Below are 22,848 nucleotides of genomic sequence, written 5' to 3' on the forward strand. Positions count from 1 at the left end.
TTAGCTATTTTCATAACAACGCACGTTATAAATGGGGTTGTTTTGCACATTAGGTGCCCATACGAGCGAAGCGAGTTCGACATCACATCGTGTGCGCAAAACCCCCATTTACTACTGTGTTAGGAACAAGATTTTATAGTTTGTAATGTCATAATCACCAAAAATAATCGCCAACTGTCACCAATCTGTCAATTTTCACTGAATAAATAAAGTTGAATTCACAGTCGAGTCATCCGTTTTGCCTCATTTACGTTCCTACATACATAACCGAATCGTATAACCACGAAAGTTTGATAAAAACGCCAACTCTTCCTTTCATTAAAAAGCAACAAATTACAGAGAAATTTGGGCCGGGGACTGTTTTTGGGAAAACCTTTTCCCAACTTTTTTCAAATTTTCTTGGAAAATGTGGGAAGATTTAAAAAAATGTTTTCCCGAAAAAAGCCTTGGTGTGAAAATAAATGAATCACAGGCAAAAATTTTAAAAATAGGTGTCGTAAGCATCGAACTAATATCCAGCATGGAATGGCATTACCTCCCCACTATATCTACCTTGGCCTCTCCGTCCATGTAAGTGCAAATATCTGATACGACAGTTTATAGGGAAGGGCCAAGTTCTACTACGAGACAAGACAAGGGATAACAGACATTGTTTTTTTTGAAATAGCCAGACAGAATTTTTGGAGCGGTCCCTTAGCAGAAAAAATATTTTTTACATGGAACAGTTGAAGAAAAACGGTTTTTTTACAAGCCTGCCCCTAGCTTCAGCTCCACTTGTGGACGAGAAACATTACTATGCTATTATACTACCGTGTTAACCTAAGTAAATCCACGCCATTAGTCGTATAAATTTATACGTCAGAGAGAGCTTTTTTCTCCTTTGTTACGATCTGTCAGTTTTTCTATTTTGCGATTTAGTATGGAAATGAAAACTAAAATTGAGATATCTTTGCTGTTTTAACTGGTTTTTCTTACTTTTTTGGACCAAAATGTTTTAAAGTGTGTTTGGAATCGATTGACATTAACAAAATAATAAAATAGAAAAAAATATTTTTACACAATCTGCTAATGCCAATCGATTCCAAACACATTTTAAAACATTTTGGTCCAAAAAAATATGAAAAACCACTTAAAACAGCAAAGATATCTCAATTTTAGTTTTCATTTCCATACTAAATCGCAAAATAGAAAAACTGACAGATCGTAACAAAGGAGAAAAAAGCTCAATCTGACGTATAAATTTATACGAGTAATGGCGTGGATGGTATCGCATTGTTTTTGTGCTTTGGAAAGCTTTCGAAAGCTCTAAGCTACTTTTGGATTCTATTGGAAAAGTGGAATATTTCTATGGAATACAAAATAAGCTTAAAGCTCTCGAAAGCTCTTTAAAAGCCAAGCCAAAAATGTGATACGATGTTTTGGCTTAACACGGCAGCGTAGTCAGATCTGTGAAAATAATTTCGCTGAAAATTCGTCTAATTCTCTCGACCTTTCGGCGGTATAGTAATGCCAGTAAATGGTATAAGTGACCATTAGTGATACCTAAGAGCAAGAAAGTTTCTTGTATTGTCGTCAGAAACGAAATTATGCTAACGAAATTAGAAGGACTTTGTCGTCTTTGCAAAAAAAAATGATTCCAACCCGCGTCGGCAAAATGTCTCCGCGTTACCAAGGTCTCTTGTGACGGTAATGCTTTATTTATGTGTAGCTTATTGGATGCCCATTTCAAATGTAAGCCAATTTCATTAGAAACTTAAAAGTTCAATTAAATTTCCATCAACGACCGAACGGTAATGACTATGTTGTTTTTCACTGGAAATCCTCTTCGAAAAATAAAATAAATTTGTTTTGAAACGAAACTCATGCTGTGCGATATAAAGGCAGACAGAAATAAGCAACACGAAAAAAAAATCAGAAAGAAACGAATCTCAATTGTAGAGTGAAACAATCTGGTCCGATTTGAATGCAGCGATGATACGGCCAATGATGATGAGTAATTAAAATGGATTTCGTGTAATGTGGCCGTCGATCGATCAGCGTTTTAAAATGTGTTTTTGTTTATAGTCATTTAATCGAATTAAAAGTTTGATTGGAGAATTTTATTTGTTTATTTGAAGTTTCCAAAACAACTGGGTCCGATTTAAGTAGTTAGTCGCTTTTTGCTTATAATAAAAACGACTGATGTTTGTTCAACAGAAATTTTAGTGAGTGATTAATGACATTGAAGAAGATTCAGCATCATCTATATTGCACTTTATGTTTTTAATAGAAATCTCCGTCATTCCATAATAGAGTTACGAGCTTCACATAGACTAGTTTAAACGAATTGTAGGGTAGGATTTTTGTAGATTTTATTATGAAAATTAGAATAAGGTGGATAGTGAACCCCGCTTGTTAGATTTGGTCAGTAAAACTTGGCACACCTGGTAAAACATGACGGGTCCCTTTTACTTCTTCCACTTCCTCCCTTAAAAATTTCCCACCTCCAATGTCCGCATATAAGTTTTTGTAATTATTTGTCTAAATTAACGATTTCCATTAATCAATGGGTAGGGGAAAAACTTAGCGTTACATAAATGCGTAGTGGAGTAGTGGACACAAATAGTAGAAATATTCGAGTCTCAGAAGCATTGAAATCGACATTTTAAGATTAAATACTATACGATTTTAGTGAAGTCTCCGGTGACTTAAACATCTTTAACTAAAAAGGCCGCTGCACACTTACACTTACAATTGACAACTGTCTCCACCACTGTTTCGAACTGTGAGATATGTAAAACAAGGCATCAGAACAGTCGGAGCGTTTGCTGCGACTTAGCCCCGTACAACCCGTAATCCTATTTCGTCCGCAACCATAATACGTCCGTAGCCCTAATAAGCCCGGAACCCTAATACGTCTACAACCGTCTAATGCGTCTGTTGCCAAAATGCAAGTCAAGTTGGGCATTGTCAAATTTACTGAAACTGTTCATTTTTAAAATTGCGCATAGCGCAATTACGAAAGCCCGTACGAAGTACCTATCAAATAAAACCAACAATTTACGACATTATTTTAGAAACCCAAAAATTTTTGCCAACTTTCCATTGGGTATTCAATTACCTCTCAAATGAAACAAAAACTAGCAAAATCGGTTGAGATTTACTCGATTTATGTGCAAAAAACACTTAGGGCCGAGTAGCGGCCTTAGTCCAACGGCCCAAATTTGAAACTTTTTTCGTCACGTTCTTTTCGGTATTCAATTACCTTCCATAAAAAACTAAAACTAGCAAAATCGGATGAGATTTACTCGATTTATGTGCAAAAAACATTTAGGGCCGAGTAACGACCTTTGAGCCCTCCCAACAAGCCCACGTTGCATCTTACCCAAAAACAATGTTCAGCAACTTTGTTCTACTCGTCAATACCTTTCATTTGATATATCACAAGCAGCTATTGCGTGCGTATTTCGGTAGATATCGTCGAAAGACCGAAAAACACCTATAGGGCCCTAGCTCTGGAGGGGCCGACCCTACCATGCCCATTTTCGAACTTGACCTTACTTTTGTCGATACCAATCGGGGAAAAAAAGAATTTTGAAAAAAGGTTGTGATTTACTCAAGCTAGAGGGGTCACAGACGGACGGACGGACGGATGGACATTTTTTTTATTGCGGATTCGTCATCTATGAACATAACCAAATGCTTTGCCCTTACTGTCTGCTTCCAATTCGACGTGTTACAAACGGCATATTAATCTTATAAGCCCCCAGTACTTCGTACGGGGCTAAAAAAGGATCTTGCGATGCTTTGCATTTAATAATCGTGTTCAAAAATAAACCACATCTCATCAGACCATGACAACAGTCGCAAAAAAAATAAACAACCTCAAAGAAGTATGTCATGCCTTTTTGCATGTCCACGTCTAGTAAATCATAAACGAAATGAAGTAAACTTTCATATCATTTCATCACCCGATTTGATGACACATGCGAAGCTGGTGGCGAAGCTAGTGGTACATACCAACCTACCAATACGCTTTTTAGCCAACAGTTTCATTGTTATTTTGTAAGAACTGTCAAGTAAACGGAAAGCTATACCAGTATATGAACACTGATGGTGATAAATATGCGCAGTTTTGCACGGATCCCTACTTTTAGGTGTTATTTTCGCTATCTTGCTGACTCGTATTTAAACGAATTAGCGTCAAGTGAACTCAATCCCGTGCAAACTTAGCAGGTGCAGCAACATTAGTCACAGAAAATATGACAATGGCACCATTAAAAAATTTCACCTGAATTCAACTGAACATGGTGATCCAAAATACCTCTGATCCGCTAAAGGCTTTGCATTAACTATACTGTTTATATATTTTGCTAAACAACGTAAGTACGCAGAGGTTTTAAAGCTTGAGTTGCAGTTCACCGTTCACGGTCTCTGTTTTGTTATTATCTTCCTACTTTCCCTCTTTTCGCCATACCAAAGCATAAACAAAGTGACAGTTCGAATGAAAAAAGTTATATTTTCTCCACACGGCAGAGAAAGTGCTGCACTTTCCGTCACTAGAAATGTCAATTGACCAGTCGTCAAGATAACGTAATGGATTATTGAATGGGGGAAAATAATCCAAAAACACAACTCTCGCATGAAATAGTTATTTGTTCAACGAGGGAAGAAAAATTGGAAATTGCATTTCTAGGATGTTGTTGGCCATAATTCACCCGAGGAAATGCAATTTTCAAATCTTTTCCTGAGTTAAACACCACGTTTTTCAAAACTAAGGCTTCCGAAGTTTCAGCGAAGGGGAGAAAATGACTATTTTCTCGCCTGCTTTGTGAAAAAGATTATGGCGCCTCATTCACAGGAATTTTGTTTGCTTTGATGTTGTTTTCGTTGGCGCTTTTTTGTTAAGTTAAACACTTCCAGTTAAAAGAATCGAAAGAACTGAGAATCAGTAAAATTTCGCTCCAAAATGACATCTTGTTAGCGTAGTGGGCGAGCAGGAAAACAAGAATGTCAATACTTAGTTAGCTTTATAAACAGAGAAATGATAAGCACGGCCCCTCACGGCTGGGATGGAACACGCCTGACGGATTTTTTCTGAATCATATAGTTAAGCTATAAATGTAGTTAACGAAAACGAGATATATCGTTTTTAAAACCAAACCAAACTGTCGAACTTTTACATACAAATGTAAAAAAGTTTCAGAGTTCAACCGTTCTATGAAAAAAGCAGTCAGGCATGTTCTATCCCAGCCGTGAGGGGCCGCCCTTATCATTTCTCTGCTTATAAACGAACGCGCACATCAAAAACAATTGTTCAAGCATCATCTGAGACATCATCTGAACAAACTTGCATGTCTTGCATGTCCACAAACGACGTTTTATTTTGACATTTTGACATATATGAATCAGGGTTGCTAAATATAGGTTTCTTGACAGGCCGAAAACAACCGACCGTCCAGGCATGAGCGCCGACGGAGAAACCTCGGCGGCGGCTAGCCGAAAAAAATTTCTCGGCGGCGGCCAAAAAGTCGGCCTGCGCCGGCTTAAAACGGCTCGGCTGGAGGTTCCTTTTAACTTTTTTTTTTTCAAAATAAAAACGTTTAGATAAATTCATGGAAAATGAACTAGTAAGCATGAAAATGAAATTGTACGGAAAGCGAAAATGTAGGTAGATTAGGTTGTTCAAAGTGCAAGTGGAACTGGTCTTGTTACAAGCAAGTCTCTAAGTCTAAGGTTCACTAACACGTCAAGTTTTATTGCCTCAAAACTTGAACTAAATGGAAAATCATGCTCCGGTACACTCATTTAACTCATTAAGAAAATGGTTTTCGATAAGAAATCGAAAGCTCACGAAAATCAAGTAAAAATTGAAAAGAAAAAAAAATCGAGAAAATTCGCAAAGATCGATAAAGTTTTCTCAAATTTGTGAATTAACTGATTGTGCGCCTTCGGCTCGTTCCGCAAAGGTCATACTTGCCAAAACAACAAACTTAGAAGCTAGGACGTAATATACCATTCTGGAAAATTCATGAAAATTCAAGAAAATTTTCAAAATTTTCTTAATTTTGTAAAAAAAATTCAAAAAGTACTTGAGCTGCTTAGGATCAACAGGAATCTCGGTTTTCAAAATTATTTCACCCATTCACCTTTCGAAATCTTTATTTCATTTTCCAGCCGTTTTAAGCCGGCTTGAGCCGTGTTTTTGGCACCGGCTCGGCTGCGGCGCGGCTTGCTCAAAATTGTTCGTGAAAACTTCAAAGTGAGGTTGTGTTGGCTTCTCTGTGGATGACGATTGACCTTTCGAACGGCCTTGGAAGATACCTATTAGGAAGATGGGTTTATCGACATACAGGCCACAAGGGTAAACAACAAAACGCCATCTTGCCAACTCTCTAGTATAACTCTATGGACCGAAAACGCCACAATTCGTCCATCAAGTCAATCGAAGCTCTTTTAATGGGATTTAATGTGAATCGTGTAGCTAGACTTAGACTACGACATATTTACGGACGCATTTGTGCTGAAGAAATTCGGTCAGAAATAGAGGTCACACTTTACACCCATTTCCCTGCATTAATTTTCTTTTTGCTACACGTGACCGCCGTCGAGAACTCCTGTTGTTCTGCCAAAACAATTCATTAAAGAAACAAAAATTATTTGCATATTACTGTTACCAATGTTAACCAATCCATATTCCGCTGGCCATAACACTAACAAACACTAGAAATTAATGCAAAAAAAAATGAGTCAACTCCGTTTCTCGTTTTATTAGCCTTCCCCAGCTGTGTTTAATACGTAAAATTATTCTGGTTGTACTATTATAAACACACATCCATACACTCTCATACACATAACGCGCGTTCAAGTCGACCGTTTTAAATTTACATTTTCTCAAAAATAAACACAAGAAAATGTTAATTTTAGATGAAATAACCACCTGACCTGACTCCGCGTTTAGTTCATCTATTTTACATCTCAAACATTTTATTGTTGCACGCGATCAATTTTCACATTTTGCTCGTTTTCAAAGCGAACAAGAAAAAAATTTGTTTCCCTCTCATTGTGGATGGTTAGCGCATTTAATAATGAAACAGCATTTCGATGCCATAGCTATCCTATATCCCATAAATGCTTCAGTGGTGTGTCCTTTGTGGATACTCGGTGCATTTGTCATTCATATGGTGATAAAGAGAAATGGTATAAGTCCGTGGTGCGGCTCGTTATCTATAGATATATGTTGTGTCTGTTGTGTCTGTAGTGCCCTGTAGCAACATATATGATACACAATCTAATTCGCTTTTATGTGGGACAACCAACACAGGGAGTTTTACTGGCTCGCCTATACATAATGGTCTATATGGATTCAACGTGATCGTGACCAATAAACTACAAAATATGGGAAGAGGGATGTGTATGGCTGCAATATATTTTATGAAGGCGATGGATGGTCGGATGGACAACGGAACTGATGTATTCGACAAAATGTAGTTTATAAATAATAATGCCTCTCGGTGTTTAAACGAAACAACACACCATCATATATGTATGGATGGATGGATGGATATAGAAACTCTCTCGGTGAAACGTGCATAATAATAAGTCACACACAAGCATTCATGTGCCACATTATTTTCATTTTATTTAACAAATTGAATCAAGTAAATGAAGGAAAGTCTGTCTATGTGATGTGAGATTGCAATGTGGTTAAATGGATGGCTTTTTCAGTTTCAGACTCGTAACCGTATGTGGGAGTTTAATTGGGTTAAGTTTGAACTGGATGCGAAACACCGATCGTTTAGAATGACTCGATGAATTTGCTAAATTGACAGATGAATTTTGTCAGTGAACCGATGAATGTAGCAAATGAACCGATGAATTAATCAAATAAACCGATGTGTGTAGCAAATAAACCGATGAATTCATCAAATGAACAGATGAATTCATCAAATGAACAGATGAATTCATAAAATAAACCGATGAATACATAAAATGAACAGATGAATTCATCAAATGAACCGATGAATGTAGCAAATGAACCAATGAATAGAGTCAATGAACCGATGAAATCATCATATGAACCGATGAATTCGTCATGTGAACCGATGAATTTGTCATGTGAACCGATGAATTCATCAAATGAACCGATAAACCGATGAATTCATCATATGAACCGATGAACTCATCAAATGATCCGATGAATTCATAAAATTAACAGATGAATTCATCATATGAACCGATGAATTCATCAAATGAACCTATGAATATAGCAAATGAACCAATGAATGTAGTCAATAAACCGATGAATTAATCAAATGAAACGATAAATTTATCAAATGAACCGATGAATATAGCAAATGAACCAATGAATGGAGTCAATGAACCGATGAATTCATCATATGAACCGATGAATTCATCATATGAACCGATGAATTCATCATATGAACCGATGAATTCATCATATGAACCGATGAATTCATCATATGAACCGATGAATTCATCATATGAACCGATGAATTCATCAAATGATCCGATGAATTCATAAAATTAACCGATGAATTCATCATATGAACCGATGAATTCATCAAATAAACCAATAAATTTATCAGTTGAGCCGATGAATTAAGCAAATGAATTTTCTCACCTTCTTTCAACTGCTCATATCTAATCGTGAATTCTACACCACCATATAAGACGATTTGTTCCAAAAATACATGCAGTTACCTTTGTCATCAAATAAACCGATGAACTTAGCAAGTGAACCGATGAATTTCAAATTAAGTGTAGCTATACAGTGGAGGTCTATAACATGCGTCCGGAATTCAGTGTTGTCAGACAGAGCTATAACTCGAGAAGTTATGCATTTTTAGAAGTTAAGCTCTACAATCCATGTAGGGTAAGTCGATCGTACATTTTACACCTCAGAAATTCATGAAGTTTGTTCAGTTATCAATGATTTAAGAGCTGCATATCAACACTTAATTGCGGGCATAGCGAATGGCAACACTAGAAACTAAAATAAAAAAAATATTTATTGTACTATCAAGTTTGACAGTACAGTCGACGTCAGTGAAATTTAGACATGAATTTGCTTCAGCTGGTCCACTCATAAACAAAACACTGGTTTATATCGGTTATATAAAGGCGAAATACGTATTGCCGAGTGAACTGTCAAACTTGACAGCAGAACAAAAGAAAAGTTTCAATTTCTATTTTGCGTTGCTTCTAGCCACGCGCAAGCAAAGTGAAATTCAAAATTTTCTTTTGTTCTGCTGTCAAGTTTGACAGTTCACTCGGAATCAGTGAAATCAATACATAAATTTACTTCAGCTGTTCCACTCATACTAGCAAAACTGACCATCCGTCTTTATTCTTTATTGTTGAACACAATGCTCCCTAACTTCATATAACGTTTAATTAAGTGACTTTTTATAAAAAATTTTTTCTTAAATGAAAAAACTCTGAGTAAAAACTCTCTGAAACGTATAACGTTTCCATGCTTCTCGGTTTTTCAGAACTTATCGTAAGCTTGTCCTGATAAAGTTGTCTGCTAACGTCTTAGAGCTAATTATAGCGAAATTCTCACCGACGAAAAACGGTTGGACGTGCGAGTAATTAAACTGACTCGAAAATTCAAACTATTTACAAATTAGTGCTACGTGTCGTCGTTCATGGTTTGAACAGAGTTTCCCAGATAACTGTAGGACGTTTCAAATTAACATTACCAGTACAGACCGTGTGGTCTCGTTACACTTTGCTTTCATTCAGCTTGTACAACCATGTGACCCGAGTGTGATGGTTAAAACACACACGTGAGTTGGTTTTATATACAAAAAAGAAATGAAAAGGTTATACAACAGGTGCGGTTATAGATGGGACATAAATCGATTTTATTTCATTTTCACGTTGCTTTCTGTCTCATCATTTTAAATGTGATAAACGGGAAAAAATGTTTTTTTCTTGATTCGTGAATTATAACCAAATGGAAGTTCATTTGGTTTTTAGCGTTATTATGATGATGATCGATCGATATGAATACGCATGCCTTGTAAACACGGTCTTATTTGTATTATTACGCCGACGGTATCCCGTGACCCATGTCCTGATATGATATATATCCCTTTCTTATATGGCATTTAAATGGAACACAGCAACTGTTTCGGAACAAAGGAAATTGAAATTCTCGAGACTACACACAATTTGCGATCGTTGTTCAATCGTGCGAAGAATTTCTTTAAACGTTCACGGTGCAATTCACAGAGAATGACTAATTTCGACGATGCGTTACAATGTAGCAAAAATATTTTATTTTGAGCACTCGAAGCTATTTTATCTGGTCAGATGTGTACATTGTAAACAACAAAGGTTAAGCCTTCATAGATCTGCAGAGAATCAGTCTACTAATTTTGAATCAATGGCCACTTCATATACTAGATGAATCATGAACATGGGGTGCTGAAGCCTAAGCCAATCTACAATTCGTCAGAAGAGCTAATTTTGGGGCAAGAGCCTCTTGGAAAAAGAATTAGGATCTATCCGAAAAGTGGCAAAAACCGAGCCTAGCTTTACATAACGACAACGACAAGTAAGACACGATGTCAATCCAAGCAGTAAAATTTTTATATGGCCAGCAGAAAATAATGTACTAGATTTCTGGCAGTTCATTACTAAACAAGTTCGAGTCTACATAGCATAGTCTGTCAGTGTTCCTTTCGTACAGGGAGGAGGCATATTTATTTTGTGTGAGTTAAAACACTCACATGTAAATTATATGTATTCATTTTAGGCCCTATGTAGTATGGACCTATGTGACATGGGAGATGTCAAATCACATTTGACGGTTCATGCTGAAAGTTTGAAATCTGCGAGACAAAAATGTTTCTTTTGTTCAACTGTCAACAAACACAAAAAACAGCGACCTCAAGCCGAGTTTACCTCAAACCTATTTTGGTCTTTGTCTTTAAAACATTGGAAATTTTTACTTTTGGTATATGTCAAGTGTCACGTCGCAATGCGAGTCTACGTCTACATGTCCAGATATTGTTATACAAGTAACATAAGTTGAAAGGGTACAATATCATCATCGACTTAATGTGATACGTAGTCACGTACTGCCTTTTCAGCATTAAAAAACTTATCGATACATAATAGTAACCCATAGTAACCCATGGGTCACTCTGGTAATAAAATTCGTATTATCAAATATGACCAAAATTACTACGTTTCTCGCGCAGGACAATTATCGAATTATAAGAAAAATTAAATTTTTTGTTTTTTGTTTTTGTTTTTTTGTTTTAAATAATCGAACAGTGTCGACAGAGGTTTTTTGATGCTTCAGAAGAGTCATCCTCGTGGTAATGAAGCCTAATCACTGAAATTTTACTTTTCTTATAATTCGCTAATTGAACACGTCCCCTCTATGCATTTAGACATTTACGTATAACACGAAGTAATTTTGTTCAGTGACTTGAGCAGCGTTTAATGTTTCAAATGCAGTCGATACTATACAAACCGAAAGTAGATATTAAGTACGACTGACCATCATTCCGAATTATCACACTCGTTCTACCGTTGAGGAAATAAGACAACTAGAAGGCCAAAATGTATAAAAACTTGCGGGTTACTCTAGCCAGCACAATAAACTTGTCACATAAAATTGTGTAAAGTTATACTGGATAGTTATACCGCATAAACAACCGAAAAGTAATCACATATTGTATTATGCCATATCACCATAAAATGAAGAAATATTGAATCGATTCCACAATTTTTCATTGAAGTTTCGAAAATATCAAAAGACATAAAATGCAAAAAAAGGGAAGGGAAAAATAGTCTGAGAGCACCACTTCCATATGAGTTCTTCATAGAGCACAACGGTTTTATGCTTTATTGTCACACATTGATGGAAAATATTTTCGAGCTCTTTTGTTTGTGAGTTCTAACAAGGCTTTAACGAGGGGGGATATTTAAATGGATATCTCATGTTACATTGTAGAGACACAAAATTGGTGTCAAAGAGTAGTCATTAGTGCAACGTTCAATGTGGAAAAAATCACATTTTCATTGAAAGGCCAATAGTGCCAGGCAAAATGTAAATTCTACTCATAGTGGCGCGAAAAACACCTAATTCCAACTTTTCTTTTGTTATACTGTCAAAGTTGACAGGAGAATAAAAGAAAAACTTGAATTAGGTCTCTTTCGCGTCGGTATGTTGCTAAACATAGCAACGAAGATTAGGCCTAATTTTTCTTTACACTTAGTGACGCGACGGAAACCTAATTCAAGTTTTTCTTCTGTCAAGTTTGACAGTATAACAAAAAAAAATGAATTAGGTCTCTTTCGCGACAGTATGTGCAGCTACAGTTAGCATATTATCGTTAGGAAACCGAAATTGTCAAATATTTTCGTCTTCGGATGTTTCAAATTGATGCAATCAAATGCACATTGGCTCTTGGCCTAAAACATCGTTGTAGGAAATAGAGGAAAACCAAATCAAAATCGTAAACTTACCAATTTCTGTCTTTCGAAGCTGCTACGACAATAAAATTTGAAAATTGATGGAAGTGGTATTCAGCTATTGATCTGCTGTTGAACAACACTCAATGATAAACGATTTTTCAAAGTTTTGCTGTTGCTTATTACGAGAGTATTAATGTCCTCAAACTCAACTATAAAACTTCACAAACTGTTACAACACTATCAGTTTTACCAGAATATCATTCCGTGTTAATTAATTCACTGACAAACAAACATGCAAACCACTTCAACTTTGGCAAATAAATCGTCAACGCGATTACTCTTTTCAAATTGTGTCTTCGAATCAATTCAGATTTTCGTTCACATAATTATTTATGTCCATTCTCGTTCTCTCACATTTTTTCTTCTTCTCCTTTTTTGATAAATTGTTCGCCACTACTAATTAATCATCGTCTTAATTATACATCTAGCGGGGTTCTTTCGGTTTGTCCTCTCTATGACAATGCAGAAAAAAAATCGATTTTAATTGATAGCGAAAGAGATAATACTGAGATTACAGTGGATTTACACGCACAACTCATCGGTGGCCGGCGGTGCCTAGGTGCCTAATTTTGTGGATTTACGTGGATCCGATCACTACTGCATTCAAAACATCATTATTTTCACTCACAAATGACTTGTACCCGTTTAAAATTGGGGGTCATACAATCACACAAGCGATAGTGAAGAAGAAAAATCGCCAAACCTATCACTGGCCAAAAGATAGTGTCTATAAGAGTAGATGACACCCGAACATTTCTAGAGAATCATAAGCAAAATGAAACGCAAACCGAATGGTTGCAAAATAATTTTTTTTCATTTTCGTTATGATTTGCTAGAAATTTGCGGGTGTGAATATAAGACTTTAACTTATGGTTCAATGAATTTATCAACTGGTTGGATGTGGACAGTTTTAACGATTCTAAATAGAACTGTCGGGCGCACTTTCGCTAAATTTGTCATTATATCATGAGTTACTCTAGGTTTAGATACACACACATAGCGATGCGAAAAAGACTTAATCCTAATTTGTCTTTTGTTCTTCTGTCACGTTTGACTGTATAACAAAAGAAAACTTCGAATTATGTCTCTTTCGTGTCGCTATGTGTAGTTCCAGTTAAGCTCACTTCTCGCTCGGCTAATTGAAAGTTATTGTCTTGGAAATATCAGCTCGTATGCGATATGATATAATGGCACAGTTTGTACGCTGCGACGGTATTACTGAAACTGTTATAAAACTGTACTTCGATCGAATTCCCTGTAGGTGATACTTAAAATGAACTTCCTCGTTTTTTTTGCACATTAAGAGATGGGCCATTAATCGGAAAAATATTCTCAATGACACAGCATAAAACACGTTCTCTCTTGCGAAATCCTTTCTTTCTTTTTCGCTTCACTCTTTGGTATACACCTTTTTTTCCCACAGACAATGAACTCTTGATTTGTGAACCGTTCGTAATGGTGTATAGATGAATTGATTGTTGCCGACTGTAAGAAGCGAGAGTTCGTTGAATTTTATTTTATTTTATCGATATTTCTGGTGATTAAGAGCAAGGTTCATCATCATCGCTGAATCATAAATAACGAATGGATGGAAAAATCGGTGGAAGAGAAAGGTTACTCGATGGGGAAGAGGTGGGCGATCGGGTAAGTTTTTCTTTAATAAAATTTTCACTTTGTGTTATAAAAAAGCGACCTACTCGTAACCTGATGGTCCGGGTTTGAGCGTCAATATTCTTGTTAATCAATTGTTCCCAAGTTGTGAATCACAACTTCACATTTTTCTACGTAACAATAATGTCGGAATGGTTAGTGTAGTTCGGGGAAGTGAACGTAAGAACGTGATTTCCGTTCGAGGTAGAGCAGAGAGCTTTTTGGGATTTTAATTCGAAAAATCTCTGAGAAAACTCCGAAAAATTCGGAGAAAATTTTAGGAATTTTCTCCGAATTTTCGGAATGAAAATTTCCAAAATGAGCTCTGATGTATATTGTACCTTCTGATACGACATACAAATATCTGATTTACCAAACTGAAAGCAGGTCATGTAATGCAACGTACCTCGGTATAGCGTACAAGTATTCCGTTCCGTATGAACGTTTTTCTCATCGAATATTCCTTTTCATTCCACAACAACAACAACCACAACAAAATACCTAAAAGAGGAAGACATTTCCACCTTATCCCTAGCTGATTATTCGACCGCAACGACGCTAATGCCGTGCGATGCGACACAAAATTCCACAAAAAAAAATTATTTTTCCCTTCTGAGAATGCATCCACAAAAGCTGTGGAAAAGCCAGTGAACAAGTGTCCTATTTTATGCTCCGAAAATATTGTTACAGCGCTGCATCAATGTAATGGCCTGTTACATCTGATTAATGGTATACGGACGGAAAGTTTTTACAGAGTGTGTAGAGTACTTTACACAAAATAATGTCTTTTTTATGGCTGTTTCCGACTTTAAACACATCTCTCTGTGGTACATACACAGACTGCATTTTACTTGTGCCGTTTGATAATCACATTTTGACTGTTTACATCAAGACCGAGATTAAAAGTTGAGATGCGGACGGTTTTTGAGGCGCGATGAACAAAGTGGAATTTATGAAGGGCTTACAACAGTCATTTCAATCCAGTGAATTACTGACAGAAATGATATCTTAAGATTAAGGAATTACACTGTTAGCCTTTCTGAAACGGCTAATCATATGTTATCGGCAGCAACGACAGAAATATGAGCGATAACCTGCGATCTGTGTAAACATACACAGTAAAATGAATGGTTAAACAAATGAAGTAAAAGATTTAGTTATTAAACCGTGCTGCCCTTTTAAGCCAAAACACCGTATCGCATTGTCTGTGTGCTTTGGAGAGCTTTCAAAATACCAAAAAAGCTCTCGAAAGCTCCTTAAAAGGAAATTCACAGTTGCGACACGGTGTTATGGCTTAAAATGGCAGCGCGATACGTTTACTGTTTCTGAAAGGTAGTTTTGACACAATGGAAAAGATCAAGATTTACCCATTCTCCACGTTCTCATGTGTTCAATAGATGGGTTCAGTAGGAAATTAGAATGAAAATTAGACCCAAGCATGTGACAACATGTGACAACATAGACAGTTGACAAAAAGAATGTGGAATTCACTGGGGGCTAAGGGTGATTGAATATAAAATGCAACAGAACTGATTGAAACTGTTGTGTATGGATATGAATACTTCAAATGGAGAAAGTGGACTTTAGCGAATTATAAGAAAAATAAATTTTAATTTTTTCTTTACTAATTTCTTACCGATAGTAGAACCGATCGACCGATAGCAGTAAAAAAATTTATTTTTCTTATAATTCGCTAATGTGACACGTCCCCTTTTCGCATTTGAACTATTTCTGTGTTTTGATTTCAACAAGATTGTATTGTCTTAAAACGATCGGAACATTTGTCCTCGACTCGGCCCACGTAATTTCACACTGCAAACATATCCCGATTCGAACCCAGTTCTCTATCAGAAATTTGCATCGGAAACCTTAAAGGCAACAAAAGTTCCGATTTATTTGTTGATCAACGAACGAACATTCTCACCCATACAATAAATCATAAAATGTCCTATCGCGAGCACCTTCTTCAACTTTAACATACCGACTACACCAACAATCATGTTACAGTGTACACAATCCGTTCATTTAACCAAAACACAACATTCACATTCGGCGTGTGTAATACACACACGAAAAACGTTAAAATTATCGATTTTCGTGTGTTCATCTCAATTTCCCATTTAACTTGGCAAAGTAAATTCCCGAAAAAAAGGAAACTTTTTTTTTTGGAGATAATTACAAAATATAAATTTTATCGCCCATGCGTATGCCGAGTAGGCCACCGTTACAACGGCAAGAAAAAATAAAAAGAAAATCCCCAATCTCAATGTAATACACATAGAGGCATGATATGAGGTCGGGGGGTTCTATAAGGACAAACATGCCGAAAAAAAAATGTTTCATTCCGTTTCCCCAGAAGAAGCGAACACAAGAGAAGTAGAAATTTCGTGTGGCGTTTTGTCTGCGAGTTGGATTTTCTTAAAGTTTGGTTTCATTTTGATATTGAAACACATATCACAATACCGCCACATCTCCCCTTTACACTTTTTTTTCCTATCTTATCGATACAATTCGAGGTTAGAGGCAAAAAAAACATTTTTTTTTTCCCCAAACTTTTTCTTTAACGGATAACCACCCACTGATAGACACTGGTGGAAACAAAATTTTTTGATTTTCGGCTTTCTATTTCGAAAAAGCAAAAAAAAAAAATTTCGGTTCGCCTGACTCATTTCAGTAAAAAATAAGTCAGCGCTACTGAAAAGCAGGACATCTCGGAAATGGTGCATATCGCGACGACATTCGCCAATTTTTTTTTTCTTTTTTTTTTCATACATCGCATCCAACTAGAGCACATCAAATACTCTGCAGTATAAGTGGCCGTACGAGATGAAGAACGAAGACAAAAAGAAAAAAAATCATCGAAAGTCAAAGGACGAACGGAAAGAAACAACAACGAGAAAATCCAGTTAAATTTTTCGTCTTAATTTAACGATATATTTGTGCCACACAGGCGTTGTGTAATGTTAACCGATTGGATCAAATTCTTTTTTTTTGTTTCATTAAATTCACCCTCAACATTTAATCCTAATGTGGTTGCTGGTAACGCCAATGTGGAACTATAAGTCTTTGTTCTTTGTCGTCACAATGCCTGGGGAGCGTTTAGAAGGCAAAACGTATGCACACTTTGTGCGGATAACGATGAAAGTGTTAAAGGAAAAAAAACGGAAAGTTTTTGCTTTAATGAAGAAAAACACAGAGCCACTTTGCATGTTGAAAAATATGGGGAGCCACTTGTACCACTCGAAAGAAAAGCCTTTTTTTTGTTCGTCACTCACAATGTTGCAATTTAGTGCATAGAAAGGAAGGAAATTCAATTTGTTTTCATGTAACCGTTTGGTTCTGGGAAAAAGACACCGATTTCATTGAATCACAAGCACACAAAGTGGTTGAAATCTCAGTGAATGAGTTTGGATGTGAAGCAAGAGAAAAATTGTTGTACCGTCAATTCTTTCGCCAAAACTTAAGCGTTCCTTCAACCGCAGGTTTTTTTTTCTTCTCAACGCACTGAAATCTCCACTAACGTCCGTTCACCGACACTTTGTTGTTATATTAGGAGTCTCAATTGTCTTTCTTTTTCATCAATTTAATGGGGAGCCACACACGGTCCAACAAAATTTTCAACACACAAACTCTTTTTCAACGGATTTTCTTGGGGGTCGACTAGTTCATTGAACGGTGGCCGATTCTCAACTAAGTAAAAGACAGTCAGATGCAAAATCGTTGATCGTCGGTTTGATTACATGTAGTACAATACCGTCGCAATACCAACAGACATTACAAAATTAACACATTCAAACCGTTTGTATAGGGAAAATGGAGAAAATTTCGTTTCTAACTTTTCTCTCACCGTACGGTACATTTTCCACACAACTGTTCGAATTAGTGTCGCGTTTCCCCATTGAAATAACTAGAGGTGTGCGCGGCAGTGATTTTTTGGTCGGCGCGATTTGTACTTAGTAATTCAGTAATTTAGTTTAAATAGTTATATTCGAAACTCGTGCGACATGGTGGTAGTGATGTTAATCGGCACCCAAAATTACATACTCACACCAAAAAATGTTTGCATTTGACAGCGCCATCTCTCGACTATAACTCTATGGAAGTAATGTTAATTACAAACAAACGATGTTCCGTCGTTCCTATTCTATGGATCTAAAATATGGTTTCCACTCAACAAAAAGTACTCTGTGTGAGAGACCGAGCTGTCAAGTAAGCAAAACAAAAATTGAAAGAACTTTTTTGTTAAGTGGAAATCAAGCCTAAACGTTACACCTAATCTTCGTAACAAATTTTTGCAAGTTGTCGGTTGTTTAAATAAAAAGCCGCCGACAATTTATCGTCGTTATGGAAAGACATAATTGAGACAAATAATGTCTAGCTTCAACGGGGAAATTTATTCTCTTAAGTTTACATGGTTTTTATGCACTCTTTCTCCCCGGTTTGGCATCCGAATTCAGTGCGGTATGTGCTGTTGTACGGAAAATATACAAAAATCTCTAACTTTTTTCTCAAACACCGTTTGCTGTGTTTTTCGTTTCCATTCGAAAGTCAGATGTTTTTTCTTGGTTCGATTTGAAAAAGCGCATGCGTTCAGCTTGTGATTGGTGAAGCATATAAAAAATTTCCCCTTTTCGGTTCTCAATCAACGGAAATTTACCATTAGAAATCTGTAGTGGGATTCTCAGTTTCTTTTCGTAGAAAGGGATTTTCCGATGAATGAGTGACGATATATGGGTTTTTTGAATGCTGATGGTATAGAAACAATAGAGTGTTTTACTTCAGACATTTAGCACAGTTTTAGCCATTGTTTTAGTGTCAAGTTTGTACAGTTGATCTGTAAGACAACACACTTGCTTTACTGTTATAACGAAATAAAACACTATGATTGTCTTCTACTTGTCTACTTTCTATTGTCGACATGGAAATGGTCAAATTGAGCACGTTAGTGGAGGGATTCTTTGGAAAACCAACCGTCCGAAATCGGACGCATTTTCCAGTGGACTTTTTTATATGTGCCTAGAAAGGAATTCGACCCTAGGAACCGAAACCACTTTCAAAAAAATTCTTCGAAGCTTGTGTGGCTAGCGAGAGGTTATCAAAAACTGAAAACTTGCACTTTTCTTACAAAAATTTCTCCGGGTACACGAGCCGTACATGGTCTTGTGGGGTGTTATTAGAAAGGTAATCACATGTACTATTGAGCCGAATAGTGACTTATTGGTTTTAAAATTCATCCACACTGAAATATGTGCAGTTGAAGTCTTCTTTTTACCTCATACGACCATGTACGTTTTGTGTACCTTGAGAAATTTCAGCGAGGAAAGTCGAGAAAGAATGGATGGAAGTCAAGGCACTCGCACCGCATGCACCAACAGAATTCGATGGTGATAATTTGTAGATTCCCTATACTCTCTATCGAGGAGTAAGATGACATATGATGATTAATTAAACAATATAGGCATGCATGCACTCCCGATACTTCTGTGCTTCTGTCGCTCTTAAACAATATTTTTCGGCGTAAATTAAATTTGGAAATTACCAAATTTTGATAAGTAAATCAATGAATGAATGAGACGGGCAGACAGTCTATCAAACACAAAACGAGATTACTGTCCTCAAAACTGCTCTAATCGAATCAGATTTATTTATCTCGCACAATTGCTGGCAAAGATTCGTTATTGTTTGATGCGCTTATCAATTCAAAATTTCTACTTTTGGTGATAAAGCTCACTCGAGAGAAATCATGGTGCCGATGCGGAGAAACGATAACAGATGGCGTTGCGTAAAACGATTATTTTGTAGATCGCATCGATATTACTGCAGATTCTTCTTCGTTTAGACAAGACAAAAAAGGGGAATTCCAACGCAGAATAGGATGACTGCAATTTTGATATAATAGTAACGTTACTGCACGACATGGTTTCTTGTGTGGATTCACTGTTCACGATTCTATTTGCAGGCAGTTTAATTCAAAGCCAATTCGTTATGTCTTCAATAAAGATTTAATTTACGTAAAACGACGAGAAAGTAAAATATTGGACTTATGCAGCAGCGTTGACATTGATGCGTCCATATCCGACGTGGTTGTTAGGTCTAGCACCTTCTGGTCGACCAACGCAAGTTCTTCCACCTGATACGTGAGCGAGGGCTGTACTGGTGAGACGTTCATGTGCAGCAACAACGGTGCCACCGCGGGCTTGTAACACCAAAGCTACAGCTCCAGCAACATGAGGTGCTGCCATACTGGTTCCAGACAATGTTCGTAGACCAGTATCGGCCAAATGGGAAGCAGAAACAACGCTGGTTCCGGGAGCGGCAACTTCGGGCTTCACGCTGTTATTTGGTCCAGGTCCTACACTGGAGAAGGTTGAAAGTGTGTTTGCTTCTGCGGTCGATCCAACACCGAAAGCAAGTGGTTGATCTCCTGGTGAACCAGCAGTGTTGCAATTTGTACCAGAGTTTCCTATAGCAAACACACCGGAAATGCCAGCGTTTCTCCATGCGGTAAGGATTTCATTGTAAAAGGTTGAACCTCCAGCACCACCCCAACTGTTGTTTACGACATGTGGAGCTCGGTTACATTGGGCATTAGCACCGTTTGTGTCGGTCGGGCAGGCCATGAAATTGCCGCACGTTAGAAGATCAAAGTTTGAGCAGAGGAGTGCTCCACATCCGCGACAACCTATCCAACGAGATCCGGGTGCAACACCGATACCTCCAGTACCAGAGGCAGATCCAGTGCAGTGAGTTCCGTGTCCATTTGTGTCAGATGGAATTCCAGCGTTATTGTTTGGTGCACGCCAGTTATAGTTGTGAGTTTCTCCAGGGTTGTTACCACGGTATGTTCCACTGAGGAATTGATGTGTATGGCGAGCACCAGTATCAGTTACTCCAACAGTAATACCAGTTCCGGTGATGCCTCGAGCCCAGGCAGCTGGAGCTTGTACATTTACGACGCCCCATTGATTCTGGATGGTGTTGTTGAATTCTCTGATGTCATAGGTTTCGCCTTCCTCGACTTGTTCCAATGGGATGAAAGTTTCAGCGATCAGGGCTTCAACGTCCGGGTGATTTCTCAACAATTCAATGGTTTCTCGGTCGACGTCACGAACGATGAGTTCATTTGAGATCCAAAGTTGATCGAGACGATGTGCCTTGCCAGCAATACGAGTTTTCTCCAAAACAGCTACAACATCAGCTTGGACAACATCGGCTTGGTTCTTGAGGATGGCGTGCTGAGCGTTCAAGATAGCATCACGAGTCTTCAGTTTCAAACCGTAGAAACGATCCCATGCTGACTTGGTGTCGGCACGACGGAATTTGACCAAAACGTTGATGAGTTCGGATTCATCGAGGTTGTTGTAGATTTCTTCTTCAACACGGGCGGTTGGATTGGCAAGCGCCAAGCAAGCAAGTCCGAAGACTACTAAAGCAATTTGATACTTCATGTCGTGACAACCACTTTTTGTAATGTGTGCCGAACCGTCGATGCAATGTCCTTTTATATCGCGGCCGTTCTGTTTTTGTTTTGTAATATTTGAGCGATAGGATATCTTGTCAATTGAATGGGAGACGCAGATATCACATGAAATCGAAGCGATATGAAAATGAGCGTAAACCGAAGATAAGTCAAAACAATACGAAACCAAATCTCTCAATTGAATTGCCTGACGAGGATAAGATTAACATTATCTGACGTACATATCGCTCAATACCGTAATCTTCCAGCTCCACTATCTGTGACGTTCGTGGCACAAGGAAAACAGAGGGCTCGGTAACAACAACGTTTTCCTGACGTGGACTAACATAATCTGGACTTGCGTAATACAGGTCCAATTGCAACACCAATGTGGTCTGACGGATTTCTGTTTCCAAAATTAGATCTCAGTACAATTCCATGTACTAAATGACAGATAAGGTAATTTACCGAATAACAAACAATCAGGCAAAATAAGGCCCTTATCTGGTGGGTTTTTTATTGAAATTATCGACAAGAAATGCTTAATCATTTCGAAATTTCTCGTAGATTTGTATTCCGAGTGGTTTTTCAATGAAAATAAATTTTTGAATGAATCGGGAGTCCTGATAAAACAAAGTGTACATACAACATACCACTGGTTTTGTATGAGGATATACCCAGTTATCGAGTCGCATAAATCCATTAAACTTTGCCGTAATTTTCATACAAAAATGTAGTGCAATTTCAGTTCAGTTTTGCATTGAAATGCAGTTAGAGTTACCGTTAGCCGCTATAGATCATCTTCAAGATATGGTACTTTCAGACGTAACCTCACTTAATAGTGGACCTGCTTAGGCTGAAAAAAGGGCTTAATCGTGTATCTTAGAAAATCGTTATAACGATGATTGTAGGTTGTTCCGTATCAATTCCTGATTCTAAATTGATGTGGGGCCAAGATGGCAGCTCAATGGTTCTCTGGTGAGCGGCCGTTATGTTCCTTTTTTTCAATGATTTTTCATTCGTAAGCGAAAATAGATATCAATCCACTTCCAAAGGATAAGTTATAGAAAAAAGTCTAAATCTTTTTTGGTGAATTTTTTTTTGACATTTGAATCCAAAATGCCGGAAAAACTTGGTCAAAGTCGAAAAATATTTTTTTCTCAAAGGAAAATCTCTGAAACCGATAGAAAGACTGTAAATTCGCAAAAGTTTTCTTCAAAAGGTTTATAGAGAATTTAAAG

General features: G+C 37.3%; 2 protein-coding genes across 4 annotated transcripts in view; both read right to left on the bottom strand.

Moving 5' to 3' along the window:
• The window catches only part of LOC119077367 (potassium voltage-gated channel protein Shab), a 115,289-nt gene extending 97,458 nt beyond the window's left edge, over positions 1–17,831 (bottom strand). For all 3 annotated transcript variants that reach the window (XM_037184555.1, XM_037184554.1, XM_037184553.1), the window contains exons 1-2: positions 17,588–17,831; positions 12,490–12,950 (exon numbers count right to left, since the gene is read on the bottom strand). The gene's annotated coding sequence lies outside the window, so the exon portion shown is untranslated. The remainder of the gene's footprint in view (positions 1–12,489; positions 12,951–17,587) is intronic.
• A 2,307-nt stretch (positions 17,832–20,138) lies between these two features.
• Positions 20,139–21,999, bottom strand: LOC119077386 (bacillopeptidase F-like). The gene is made up of 2 exons (XM_037184584.1): positions 21,850–21,999; positions 20,139–21,701 (listed from the first exon to the last, which is right to left on the bottom strand). The coding sequence occupies exon 2, from the start codon at positions 21,594–21,596 to the stop codon at positions 20,190–20,192; it is 1,407 nt and encodes a 468-aa protein (XP_037040479.1). The 5' UTR covers positions 21,597–21,701; positions 21,850–21,999; the 3' UTR covers positions 20,139–20,189.
• Between the last annotated feature and the right edge of the window lie 849 nt (positions 22,000–22,848).

Source organism: Bradysia coprophila, unplaced genomic scaffold (assembly GCF_014529535.1).
Source record: "Bradysia coprophila strain Holo2 unplaced genomic scaffold, BU_Bcop_v1 contig_235, whole genome shotgun sequence".
Classification (NCBI taxonomy): Eukaryota; Metazoa; Arthropoda; class Insecta; order Diptera; family Sciaridae; genus Bradysia; species Bradysia coprophila.